Here is a 12,414-nt window from a genome sequence, read left to right on the forward strand (position 1 = left end):
GGTTTGTCTGTTTTGTGGTTGTTGCTTGTCTGTTTCTGTGCTGGGTTTGTCTGTTTTGTGGTTGTTGCCACCAGGTCTTTCCATGAAGCCCAGACAGGCCTGGAACTTTCAGCAATGCTTCTGCCTCAGTTCCCTCAGCAAAAGATTACAGTGTATACCACGCTACTCCAGCTTGGCTTTCTTCTTTTACTAAATACAGGAATCTTACATAAACAAAATACAAAGACTCTCACAGCCACTTGCCTCTTCATGTACATTGACTCTAAGACATGCTTGCATGCATCTCATCTGTAGCTGCCTCAGTAGACTAGATCATTAACTGCCCCTGCAGAGGCCAGGCAGACTCTAGTGCCCCCCGTGGACTGGTTACTTCCACACTCCTCTTAAACAGAAACCTGAGGAGAAGGGACTAGGGCAGTCTTTGGTCTTCTAGTAGGAAAGTCAGATTTGCCCTCTCTCTCAACCCTTAACTCCTCTTCCCCACCCCCAGAAACTCAAAAAAAAAAAAAAAAAGCTGAATGGGCCTTTTCCCAGGGGCAGGGTACAATGGGAGAAGAAATGCAATCCACTTGACAGGCTCACAGGTTACAACTGCTTCCTGCTCACGAATGACACACAGGGCAACAAGCCCAGGACAAACAATGGAGAGACCAGGGCTGGGCCCCAGAAAGACAGATCTCTCTGGGCCAGGAACCTCTCCCAAGAACATAGCCCCAAATTAAAGCTCTCTGCTCTGTTCCAGAGGGAGAGAAACCCCTATGTGGTCTCAAGGTCTGCCTGAGGGCCTCATGGGTAAGTCCTGGCTTGGGCAAAATCTTTCCACTTCCCTCCACTGGTACCATCAAGCCAGAGTTCAAGGGAAACGTCTTCACCTGAAGAGGGAGGGTTGGGTCAGCCTGCAGATGGGAGCTATGTCACCCATCTGTCCTGGGAAAGGAGAAAAGAGCAGCGTTCCAGATCTAGGACTGAAACAGGGAGTTCTCAAAGGCTGCGCCAAGCCCTCTCCTCAAACTGTCCTCTCCCATGCAGCACTTCCCCAAGCAGAATCTCCAGAGACACCTCAAATTAAGAAGCGTCCCACTTCCCTGTCTTCCACCCTTCCTCCTCTCAGGGACAGCAGCAAGCTGAAGCCTGGTTCGCTCAAGGAGGTGGTGAAAGGAGCCAAGCCTCCCGGCCCTGAAGGAGGGTGCCTACTCTCCTCCATCCAACACCCATGACCTTGTTGGTTTTCTCGGGTTAGGTGTCTGAAAGCCTTTCGGGCCCATTGGGATTTAGCCCGAAACATGGAACTGCACAAAATAGGAAGGCCTCTGACTGGGGTATATAGCTCAAAGAGTACACATGTGGAGAGCCTTGGGTTAGACCCCAAGTACCAGCAAAGATGAGCTAAAGAGTGCTTGCTAGACACTGAGGCCATGTGACTTGACAGGCTTCATGCTCTATATACATTAAGGCACTAGACTATCAGATGCCCTGTGTATGGCCAGACTCCATCTCCAGGCTGATCCCAGGTTCAGCGTCCTACAACAAGCATCATTTAGACAGTTGGGGTCTTCATGAATCTGTTCCCCTGACCTCTTGGCAGCCTTTGGGTTCCTATCCTGCCTCTCTGGCAGCCATACTTTTTGCACCTTAGAAACAGGAACCCAAGGAAACGGCAGATGACCTTGATCTGAACAGACAGATCCTTAGACCTTTACCTAAATTTTCTGAGCAGATGGGCTTCTAGAGCCTTCTTCTCGGGAAACAAAGCCAAGTACTCAGAATGAATGACGAAAGCATTTTATTGGGGATGAGTAGAGAGAGGAGCAGGGTTGCAGGGACACCAAGCAGTCCTTGTCTTAACCTGGCAGAGCCTGTTGCAGCCAGGTGATGGAGAATGAACATCGTTGTATAAGATGGAAGTCCAGGATCAGGTGGAGGCCCGTGTGACTAGAGGGACCGAGAGTGAGCCTGTACATCTGCAGAAGGAGTTCTTGCTCTTCATCCCCTCTGTCCATTGGGGTGAAATCAGACACCCTTCCCATGCAAGAGGGTCACTTGATCCAAGTTGAGAAGAAGCTACCAGGCTCCAGTACAACAGAGGTCACACTATGGCCAAGACGATCGTCCTGGAACTGAGGGGCCAAGACAGAGTGGGGAGACTAACAAGATGAGCACCAGGAAGGAAGACTGGAGGTGAAGTGAGGGTCGCACAGGAGATATCAGGAACAGCAGACCCTGCCAGGCTCAGGGCCATCAGGATCCTGTCTTGCCTATCGTGGAGATCTCTTGGTGATGGTGGCAGAAGAGGTGATCTTGGTACCAGAACTGCCGTAAACACCACCACCAAATCCAAAGCCACTTCCAGAGCCAGAACCAGAGCAAAAACCGCTACCCAGGCCAAGGCCGATGCCAGCACTGCCGCCGATGCTGGCGCTGCCACCAACTACCGCTGGAAGGAGACACATAGCCCACAGTTACTCTCAGTGCCAGCAGTCCCCACCCAGACCCGGAGGGACGGACGGCAGGTGGGGAAGGTACTTACAGATGCTCACAGCGCTCTTGCATTCTCCAGACATCCTGTGGGGAAGAGAGAGCCATGAGGGATGCAGAACAGAACCCCATCTCCTTCAACATGCAGCTGTTATGTGATATTATCTCAGCCTTGACCAGCCACAGCTGGTCTGTCAACAGCTGACTGTCAACCTGCTGGTCCTGGTCAGAATGCAGCAGCACAGCACTGAAGCCTCAAGTGAGAAGTCCAGCAGAGTCCTGACCCTAATACCCAAGCCTCCCTCACCTGCACTCCTCGCCCTCCAGAAGCTTGCGGTAGGTGGCGATCTCCACATCCAGGGCCAGCTTGACGTTCATAAGCTCCTGGTAGTCCTTCAGCAGCCGGGCCAGGTCCTCCTTGGCCTTCTGCAGTGCAGTCTCCAGGTCTGCGCGTTTGCTGTAGGCATCTTTGAGGGCCAGTTCTCCACGCTGCTCTGCATCTGTCACAGACGCCTGCAGAGTCTGGGACTGTGGACAGGGACATTAATGGGTGACATCAGTGCCCTACTTTAGAGAACTTTATACCTGGGCCAGCTTCCTTGGGTTAAGATGTTAGAATCCTGTCTGCTCTTCTCATCTTTTTTGACTCGAAAGTCTCATTCCTAGCCTGCCTTTAACAGTGGTACAAGCCTTTAATCCCACACTCAAGATGCAGAGGCAGGTAGATCTCTGTGAGAGGCCAATCTGGTCTACAGTGAATTCCAGGACAGCCAAGGCTACACAGAGAAACCCTGTCTGGAGGTTTGCAGGTAAGTTACATTCCTTCCAGCCACAACAACACATCCATGTACCTGCAAGACTGCCAAGCCCACCCATAACTTCACAGATCAATAATAAAGATATGCAAAAGCTAGGGAAGAGTAGCCAGGAGACCTATGTTTGGGTTGCCACAACCACATTAAACAAGACATGCTGTGCAATCGGCATCATGATGTATGGAGGCCCTACAGACAAGCCTAGAATTTTCCAGTGCTTTATCTGCTTCTCCCTCCATAAAGGTACCCACACCTACCTGCTTCTTGATGTTCTCAATCTCTGCCCGCAGCCTCTGGATCATCCTGTTGAGTTCTGAGATCTCATTCTTGGTGGTCTTCAAGCTATCTCCATGTTGGTCAGCTGACATCTGGAGCTGCTGGACCTGATACCCAAGGGAACAGGGCTCTAAGGTTGTAGGTCAGAGCCAGTAAGGGTAAACAGATATGAAAGGGTAGCACCAGATGCCATGAAATCCCCGGTGAAGTGAGGGTCGGTGGCGTCTGGAGGATGGACTCATCTCACACTCCTACCTTGATCTGGTACCAGGACTCAACCTCAGCCTTGCTCTTCCGAGCAATCTCCTCATACTGGGCTCGAACCTCCGCGATGATGCCATCCAGGTCCAGGTTCCGGTTATTGTCCATGGACAGCACCACAGATGTGTCTGAGACATGTGTCTGCATCTGAGACAGCTCCTGCAAGGCCCATGTCTCACATCAGACCCTAGTAGAGTCATTTTCCCCTGACATCTGACACTAGCCTCCCATCACCAGGGAAATGACTGGGAATTGAGTCTGATGGAGGCAGGGGTGATATTCCCAGTGCTAGTGGGGAGGGGAAGGAGGGAGATGAAAAGTTGGTGACATTGCTGTCACCAGAAAAGCAATGGTTCTAGTCTCTACCAATCCCCAACCATAAACATTCTGTGCGTCATGAGCCAGGTACACTGCATGTTGTATGGAAAGCATCAGAGCAGAAACATTTAGGGCAACATGAGTTCTCCCCCGTGCAACCTCCCGCTCTAAGCCTCTCTGCGAGGACAACTGGTTCTGAGAAACTCTCCACTGAATCTCTCACTTTACTCTAGTCCTTCCTCCCCATAACCTTGCCAAGACCTTGCCAAGGATCCATTGCCTTGACATAAATTGTTGAAATCTGTTAAGAACTATGACTTGCAACCCACAGCCTAACAGATATCTACCCAGAGAACAGGGGCCTCACCGCTTCATAGAGGACTCTTGTGAAGTTGATCTCGTCCTTAAGGCTTTCCATCTTGGCCTCTAACTCCACCTTGATCATGTAGGCAGCATCCACATCCTATGGAGGTAGAGGAGGAGAAAAGGGAGGAGGATGAAAGGATGCAGGAAAAGAAACAGGATGGTAGGAATTACAGTGAGGGCAGAAATGTCAATCAACACCTTACACATCCCCTTACACATTCTAAAAGGCTGTGCAAAATCACTATGCACACTTGCTGTGTTCTGCCTCTAAAGCCATCAGAATACACAGACAGAGCACAGTCCAGGTGGGTTCTCCTCACACAATCACTTCCTTTTAGATCTCACCCCCACTTCCTTTGATAACACACTTCCAAATGGAGCCAAGGAAGATAAAGACAGGCAGAGAGATAGACCAGACACATGACTTAAGCCAAGGACCACTTCCAACAGGGAGGGATGCTATAAGCTCTTCCTGCCATCCTTCCTGACTTACTTTCTTGAGGACAACAAAGTCATTCTCTGCTGCTGTACGCTTGTTGATTTCATCTTCATACCTGAGGGTAAGGACAGGAAGACAAAAGAACACCATGAGATATTTCTCCCAGGTCCACAACTTCTTCTCAAACTCTGAGAGTTTGGAAATGCCCAGATCATAGCAACACTCAAGTGTGCATAGATATTCACCTAACATTCCACCCATGAGGCTAACAGCCTCGGCCCTAAAAAAGTAAAGACTGTGCTGAGGGGACAAGACATAAGGGGAAGCTTCATTGCAGTGATCAGATTAGATCATTGGAAAGACTGTCCTTCAGGCTGTGGCACATTAAATGTTCTGATTTTAAATTCTGGGTCAGTTACCTTTTCTTGGTGTGTGAGTATGGTCATTTTCTCTGCCCCATTCTACAGAGGGCAAATGAAAAGCTACTGCATAGTGTGTGTCCCTACGTGGTCCCTTGTGTGTCCCTGTGTGTCCCCTGTGTGTACCCTGTGTGTTCCTATGTGGTCCCCTGTGTGTACCTTGTGTGTCCCCTGTGTGTACCCTGTGTGTCCCCTGTGTGTCTCCTGTGTGTCCTACCTACTTCTCATTCCACTCAATTCTCACAAATTGTAAGGTAAGAATACTACCCCTATTAAAGACTATGAAAGCCATACTAGTCAATACTCAGTTGTCCCTTTCCAAGCTATTTACCAGTCTATATTCCAATCTATGACTAGGCTAATGATACTATTGATCCATTATATTTCTGAATCACTTCGTACACAGCAAACCCAGGAACCTAAAACTATCACTAATTAAGGCAACTCGTGGTCACTTGGCCTCCACCTATAAAAATGTGGCCATTTGAGTTTGGAAGCCAGATTAGAGGAGCTTTCTACACCAGCTTTGGATTCCTCGGAAACTGAGGTCCCAAGCTACTGAAGAGGGGCCTAGGTGTGAGCCAGCCCTCCCTCTCTCCACGTACTTGGTCTTGAAGTCCTCCACACTGTCCTGCATCATCTTCAGCTCTGACTGTAGGCGACCTTTGTCATTGCTCAAAGTATCCAGGTTCTTCCTCAAGGCATTGATGTAAGTCTCAAAGAAAGCATCCAGGTTTCTGGGGGATGTGATGGTTGTCTGCTGCTGGAGGAGGTTCCATTTGGTTTCCAGGACCTTGTTCTGCTGCTCTAAAAACCGAACCTGTGTTGAAAAAAAAACATAGGCCCCTAGTAAGACCTAGAGGCTTCAGCAGGGGGGTTCTGAGGCCAGCACCAGCCTAGGAAGCCAGGCAGCCAAACCATCTAAGAGTCACACAGCTTGGACTGCCTCATAGCAAGCCCGGGGCACCATCATGACAAGCATATTCCTGGGCCCATAGTGGTCTATGGGACACATAGCTTGGAGAACACAGTATAGGGTTGATGGTACAGTAGCAACAGCTTTTTAACCACAACAGACCAACGGCCCAGATGCAGGACTAGAGAACAAGAGCATCTATGAAATGAACAAATCAAATAAGACCATAAGGTACAAACACAGTTGGCAGGTGCTTGCATTCAAGGGATACCGACCCATGGTCAAGAACAGACACATTCACTAAAGATTTTCAAAACAAGCTAAGCATGGTGATGCACATGTGTGGCCCAGCACTCAAGAGGCTGAGGCAGGAAGATGATGAGTTTGAAGCCAATATGAGCTACAGAGGAAAGCCTTGTCCCCTGAATCTGTATACAGTTAAGTCTAACTACAAATGGCCCAGGCATGTTCTAAGACTCAGCTGGAATCCATCCTGGCAAGGACTTCCTGGAGCCTTCACTCTGTAATGCACCTAGCCAGGTCAGCCAAAGGAGCAGTTGGCAGAGCATCTCCATGTTGCATACCAACAACAAGACTCCCACCTTCTGAACTCAAAAGCTGAGATGAAAGGAAATACAGCCAGCAAACACAGAGAACTCTTAGTCTGGCACTCAAGTCCGTGCTCCCAGGGTCACGGTAAAGCCTCCACAAGCCACTACAGGCTCGTTCAAGCCATTGTACCCACTCATGCTCCTCCCTCCAACACCTAAAGAAACCAAACTCTTGATGCCCAGCGACCCAAAACAGCCTGGGCTAGAGCACCACATTGACCCCTAGCCATAGATCTCTGAATAACCAGACTCCATGATGCATGGCTACAATTGAGCTACATAGGAAAGATCTCCAGGTCTTGCCTAAAAAAAATGGAAGCTGGGCTAGAAAAAGCAAAGACCATCTCCTCTGCTCTTCAAGCAGCCTCAGAGACAAAGGGTTTCACCCAGAGTCAGAAGTAGGTATGAGGTGACCTCGTGGCTAAGACCCAGGGCCCTTGGCTTAGAAACCCTCATTCCACCACCCTCTGCAAAGGTCAGGCTCACTCGCCTTGTCAATGAAGGAAGCAAATTTGTTGTTGAGGGTCTTGATCTGCTCACGCTCTGCTGTGCGGATTTTCTGGATCTCTGGGTCAATCTCCACCTGAAGAGGTGTCAGCAGGCTCTGGTTGATTGTGACTTCCTGAATACCTCCAGCAGGACAGACGGGGAAACCAGGACCTCCTCGACCGTTGAAGGAGCCTCCAAAACCGCCGCCAAAACCACCGGCACCAAATCCAGCACCATATCCTCCAACACCGAAGCCTCCGACACCCCCGTAGCCACCGCCTTGGCAGGACCCAGCCACGCTCATGGAGATACTCTTGTGACCCCCGAGATTGTAAAGACTCCTGCTGCCGAAGCCCCCAGAGGAGCAGCGCCCTGCACCCCCAGACATGGAGCCTGAGCTGAAGGCCACCCGCTTGACTCCACCGGCAACAGCTGAGCCACTGCTAAAGCCCCGGGAAGCTCCGCGAACACTTGACTGCCTGGCGATCATGGCTGAGAGAGGAGAAGCTGCAACGAGCGTAGAACAGAAGTGAAGCAAGGACCAGGTCCTGAATGCCAGAACCCTCGGCCGTTGTGGCTTATATGGGCTGGAAAAGCAGGGCTTGGTTGCAGGGGCATAAAGGGAAAAATCCGAAGTATCTCTGGGCTGGGCCTTTGGCAACGGCCCATCTCTCTTGCACCTGCTGAACATGTCTCTAAGCACACCTAGAAAAGTCACTGGGAGGGCACAGCTTACGGTCTCATCCCTTGCTGAGCCAGTGCCCCAGGGCCTCCTGTATCAGGGCCCACCTGACTCAGCCCTGCAAGGCCCCACTGCCCTTCCTCCTTCCTTCCCAGCCTCATGGAGCTTCTGCTACAGACACCTAGTCTGAACACCCTTACTTTTAGGCCACAGACCCTGAACCTAAGAACCTAGGTTCCAGGGACCATTGTCAGAACCTGGGTTCCAGGGCACAGCCTGCACATTGCCAGGCTACACACCCTGACCTGTGCAAGCTGCTCCCTGAGCTCAGCCTCTGCGGTACTCGTAAATTGGAAAGAATGCAAATATTTACCTTTCCTCTCAAGAGGAGAGATGGTAATCATGTTTGGACGATTGGTAAGCTGTCAGAATCAACTCCTGTATCCGTCATTCTTATCCTCAGTGTGTTCCTAGCCCTTTGATCATCTATGAAAGAAGGCTCTTCTCTTACAGTTCCAGCTTGGTTGCCTTTCCAACCAAGACCCAAAGGAGCTCCTGGATGAGATTCCACCATGAGGCCCATAGCCACCCTGGGCTTACAGGGCTTTCCCAGAACACAGCATGTCTGGTTTTTCTGATATGGCCCCAGAATTCTGGAAAGAGGTTCCTAACACTCTTGATGCTGAGGACTGCTTTGACAGACTGGTGGTGATTGTGAGATGCAAAATCATAGTTTGACTCCTAGAACTTGGATTCTTCCTATCTGAGCACAGCTGGCCTATACAGAGTCTATTCGTCTCTCGATAACTAACTAGGCAGTCTGAGGTGGGTCACCTGACCCCTCTGAGACCAGCCAACTCACTTTATAAATAAAACAAGACATGTTACTATGCATAGGTGATAAGACAGTATATTCAAGATGCCTAGTACACTGGAGGCCAACAGGTATCCGCTCTCATCCTGTCCAGGGACTAGGAAATCCAATACAGCTGTTTCCTCCTCCTTCCATCACTGAAGAAATGACCCAGAGCAACCACCAGCACATGGACAACCCCACCAGCCTGAATCACACCAATGTCCCACAAAAGCTTCCTTGATACACAGAGAACTCAGGGTGAGCATGAGCACAGGTCAGGCCTTAGGGATGGAGCTACAGGAAAGTCCAAATAGTCCAGGAGCCCAACCAACAGTCCAGGTCTCCCTTCCACCTCTGTCCTGTCACTGTCCAGATGGCCACTGTAAACCCACTCGAGGGTTGGGGAGGCTAGAGCCTAGACCCATGACATACACAGAAAAAGCTGGAGCAGGTAAGCATGGCAGAGCGTGGAGGTGCTGCCCCTCCACCCCCAGTGTCTGCTGGGTACCAGCTTAGAGCCAATCTCTGTGATTCAAGGGGTCTGTGGTACACTAGCTATCAGGACTTTGTGTGTCTACTCTAGTCTGGGGGTAGGTATGTCTTGCAGGAAGGTAACAACAGCTCTAGATGTCAAGGGCCACCTGAGGGGGTGTTCTGAGAACCACCCCCGTTCTGAGCTCCTCTCTGCACACATCTTATCTCTGTCCTCCATGAGTGCTAAGGCCCTGATGGGGATTTGCCGGATGAAGCCTGGGGGGATTCATGCCACATCTCTGAGTCTTGTATCTGAGACTGTAATACTCCAAACTTGGGAGAAATGACACAGTCGATGGTCATGTCAAGTACTGAACAAAAAAGACTCCAGGATTAGAGGTGAGCAACTTCAGAGAGATGACACGAGTGCCTTCATTCTGTGCTTGGGGTCATCCAAATGACAAAGTCATGACTGAAGACCTCCCTGATAGTTATGTGAAGCATGTGCCCGTCCCTTCAGACAAAAGGCAGGAGAGGGAAGCCCGGTGCATTCTGGGTGGAAGCAATGCTCTTAGAATGCCTGCCATATACTGGATGACAACAGTGGTTTTTCTTGGGACAGTTTTATTCTTCTTAGTCATTCTAGCAAAGAGATGTTGAGGCTCAGAAAGGTCGTGTTACTCGCCTGAGATTCAACAGCTCAAAAGTAATGGGTTTAGGAAGCCAGGGCTATAGGCATAACCTCAAAGCTTGTGACCTTAAACTTTGAGTAGACACTGCATTATTCAGGGGTCTACCCCATGCAGAATTCTCAGCCATGCACAGCATGACTGATGACCCACCCCAACAGCAGCAGAGTCTTGGGGAATTCAGCATGTTCCAGCTCAGCTCCCTTTTGTCCCTACAATTGCTGACTTCGTTTGTATGTGACCTTGTCCTAACAGGTCCTCAATAAGTCGCAACAGGGTCCTCAATGGCCAGTCTTGGGCCTTACAATTAACTAATTCCAAATTGATATAGTCACAAATCTTATGATAAACCCAGATCAAAGAATGGTCTCGTCTCAAGCCACATCCTGTGAGTTTATTAAATCAGAGGTGCCGGTGCTTCACAGAGTCCTCACCCTGGAGATAAGAAACTGCACATAGACACAAACAAGAACTTCCCAGTTGTGATTGTTTTCTGTGGGAAGAGGGGTAAAGAAGAAACGTTCCTTTCTACACCAGGCACAAGCAAAGACAAGTGTCCACCAGGAGGTGACAACTGAAAGCCTGTCCCACACTCCCACTGCAGCCCAGTGCACACACGGCTCTTGCTTTTGCTTCTGTCCTTGGTGACCCTACTTCCTTTGGCCACCTGCCCAAGCCCGGCTCTGAGGAGTAAGCCAGGTGCTGTCAGGCATGGAACAGGAGTGGGAGGGTGTGTTTTCTCAGAGCTTTCTGAGTGCAGGAGGCGAAGCCTTCCCATTCAGCTAGGGATTACAGATGCTGGGGCCTCTGTCAGCCCTAACCTGGGGAACAGTGTGGGAAAATGTCTTGCTCTTGCTGGCCAAATGGGTGCCCTTGCACCACTGGGTCACCTAACCCCAATTGCCCCATGGCCTGAGTCACTCTGAGGGAACCAGAGCCAACCAGAGATGCTCAGGAGACCCAGGGAGCTGGGAGGAAGGCAAGGCCAAAAAAATCCATGGATCAGTTGCTTGCTCTCCTGCCCCTGGCATGTGCCAGCAGGGGCTTTCAACACTTCCCATTGCCAAAGCACACTCGATGAAGCTTTCAGGCAACAGAGATAGAAACAGGCAATAGCACACCAGCCCCACCCTTGCAGGTGGCCTGCCATCCCCCGCCCCCCGAATCCCTCAACTGGGAGTTCCCTGTGGGAAGGTTCCAGGTCAGTAAAGTTACTTCTGAGCTCGGACAGACTAGATAAAACTGTATCACTCAGTTTCTAGGCCCTATTTTACCATCAAAAGAACTGGGGTTTTTTTAAAGATTTACTTATTTTATGTATATGAGTACATACTGTAGCTGTACAGATAGTTGTGAGCCTTCATCTGGTTGTTGGGAATTGACTTTAAGACCTCCCTGCTCCCTCCAGTCACCCTCTGCTCTCCCCTCTCGCTTCAGCCCAAAGATTTATTTATTATTATAAATAAATACACTGTAGCTGTCTTCAGACACACCAGAAGAGGGCATCAGATCTCATTACAGGTGATTGTGAGCCACCACGTGGTTGCTGGGATTTGAACTCAGGACCTTTGGAAGAGCAGTCAGTGCTCTTATCCACTGAGCCATCTCACCAGCCCAAAGGATTTGTTTTTGACTCTGCTGTTAATGTATTATGGCTTTCAGGCATGCATGCCCCCTCCAGTCAGTCTCCCCCTACCACCAGCAGCCTGTTTTTGATCCTATGAACTAACGGTTTAGACTGTGTACTGATTTCTTTTTCTCTGTGGGCAGCATAACCAAGTGATAGGCCTGGACTTTGGGGCTACATTTTTTTTGGACTCTACATGCAGCTCTGTGGTCCTAAAAGGTTACCTAACCACTCTGTGCTTTGTTGTACCCATCTGGAGATGGGGTTAACAATGTTTAAATTCACGGGCTGTTGAAGAGACATGTCAGAGAATCCAAGTGTCTGAGATCTCATCCCTAAAAGTCTAAAAGTGCTGGTGAAGTAAGTCCCTGGAGAATATACTCAGTGATGTTGAGGGTTGGGGTATCATTTGCCAAGTCAAAGCCCTGTGTCCCCAGAATGCTAAACAGCATTCAGGCAAGGAGGAGGCTCTGGCTGAGCTGTAGGCAGGGTAGAATGGAGGAGAAATAGCTGGACCTCAGCCTTTCGCATGCCAGTGAGGAGTGGAATACAGGCTGGGGAGGAGATGCAGGGAGCTGAGGAAAGGAAGTGATCTAGGAGACAGGAAGCAAGGAGAGTGGAGGGAACTTCAGCAGGAAAAAGGCAGGGCTTGAAACCAAAGCCCTAGCCATCAGGACATCATCTGTCACTACAGGGGATAT

The 12,414-nt window shown here is 50.0% G+C and overlaps 1 protein-coding gene across 1 annotated transcript; it reads right to left on the bottom strand.

The window, feature by feature from the left end:
- Positions 1–1,766: 1,766 nt before the first annotated feature.
- Krt4 (keratin 4) lies at positions 1,767–7,933 on the bottom strand. The gene is made up of 9 exons (XM_031356527.1): positions 7,387–7,933; positions 5,975–6,189; positions 5,005–5,065; positions 4,513–4,608; positions 3,822–3,986; positions 3,548–3,673; positions 2,783–3,003; positions 2,528–2,562; positions 1,767–2,434 (listed from the first exon to the last, which is right to left on the bottom strand). The coding sequence occupies exons 1-9, from the start codon at positions 7,873–7,875 to the stop codon at positions 2,256–2,258; spliced, it is 1,587 nt and encodes a 528-aa protein (XP_031212387.1). The 5' UTR covers positions 7,876–7,933; the 3' UTR covers positions 1,767–2,255.
- Between the last annotated feature and the right edge of the window lie 4,481 nt (positions 7,934–12,414).

The sequence above is a fragment of the Mastomys coucha genome, unplaced genomic scaffold, assembly GCF_008632895.1.
Source record: "Mastomys coucha isolate ucsf_1 unplaced genomic scaffold, UCSF_Mcou_1 pScaffold11, whole genome shotgun sequence".
NCBI lineage: Eukaryota > Metazoa > Chordata > Mammalia > Rodentia > Muridae > Mastomys > Mastomys coucha.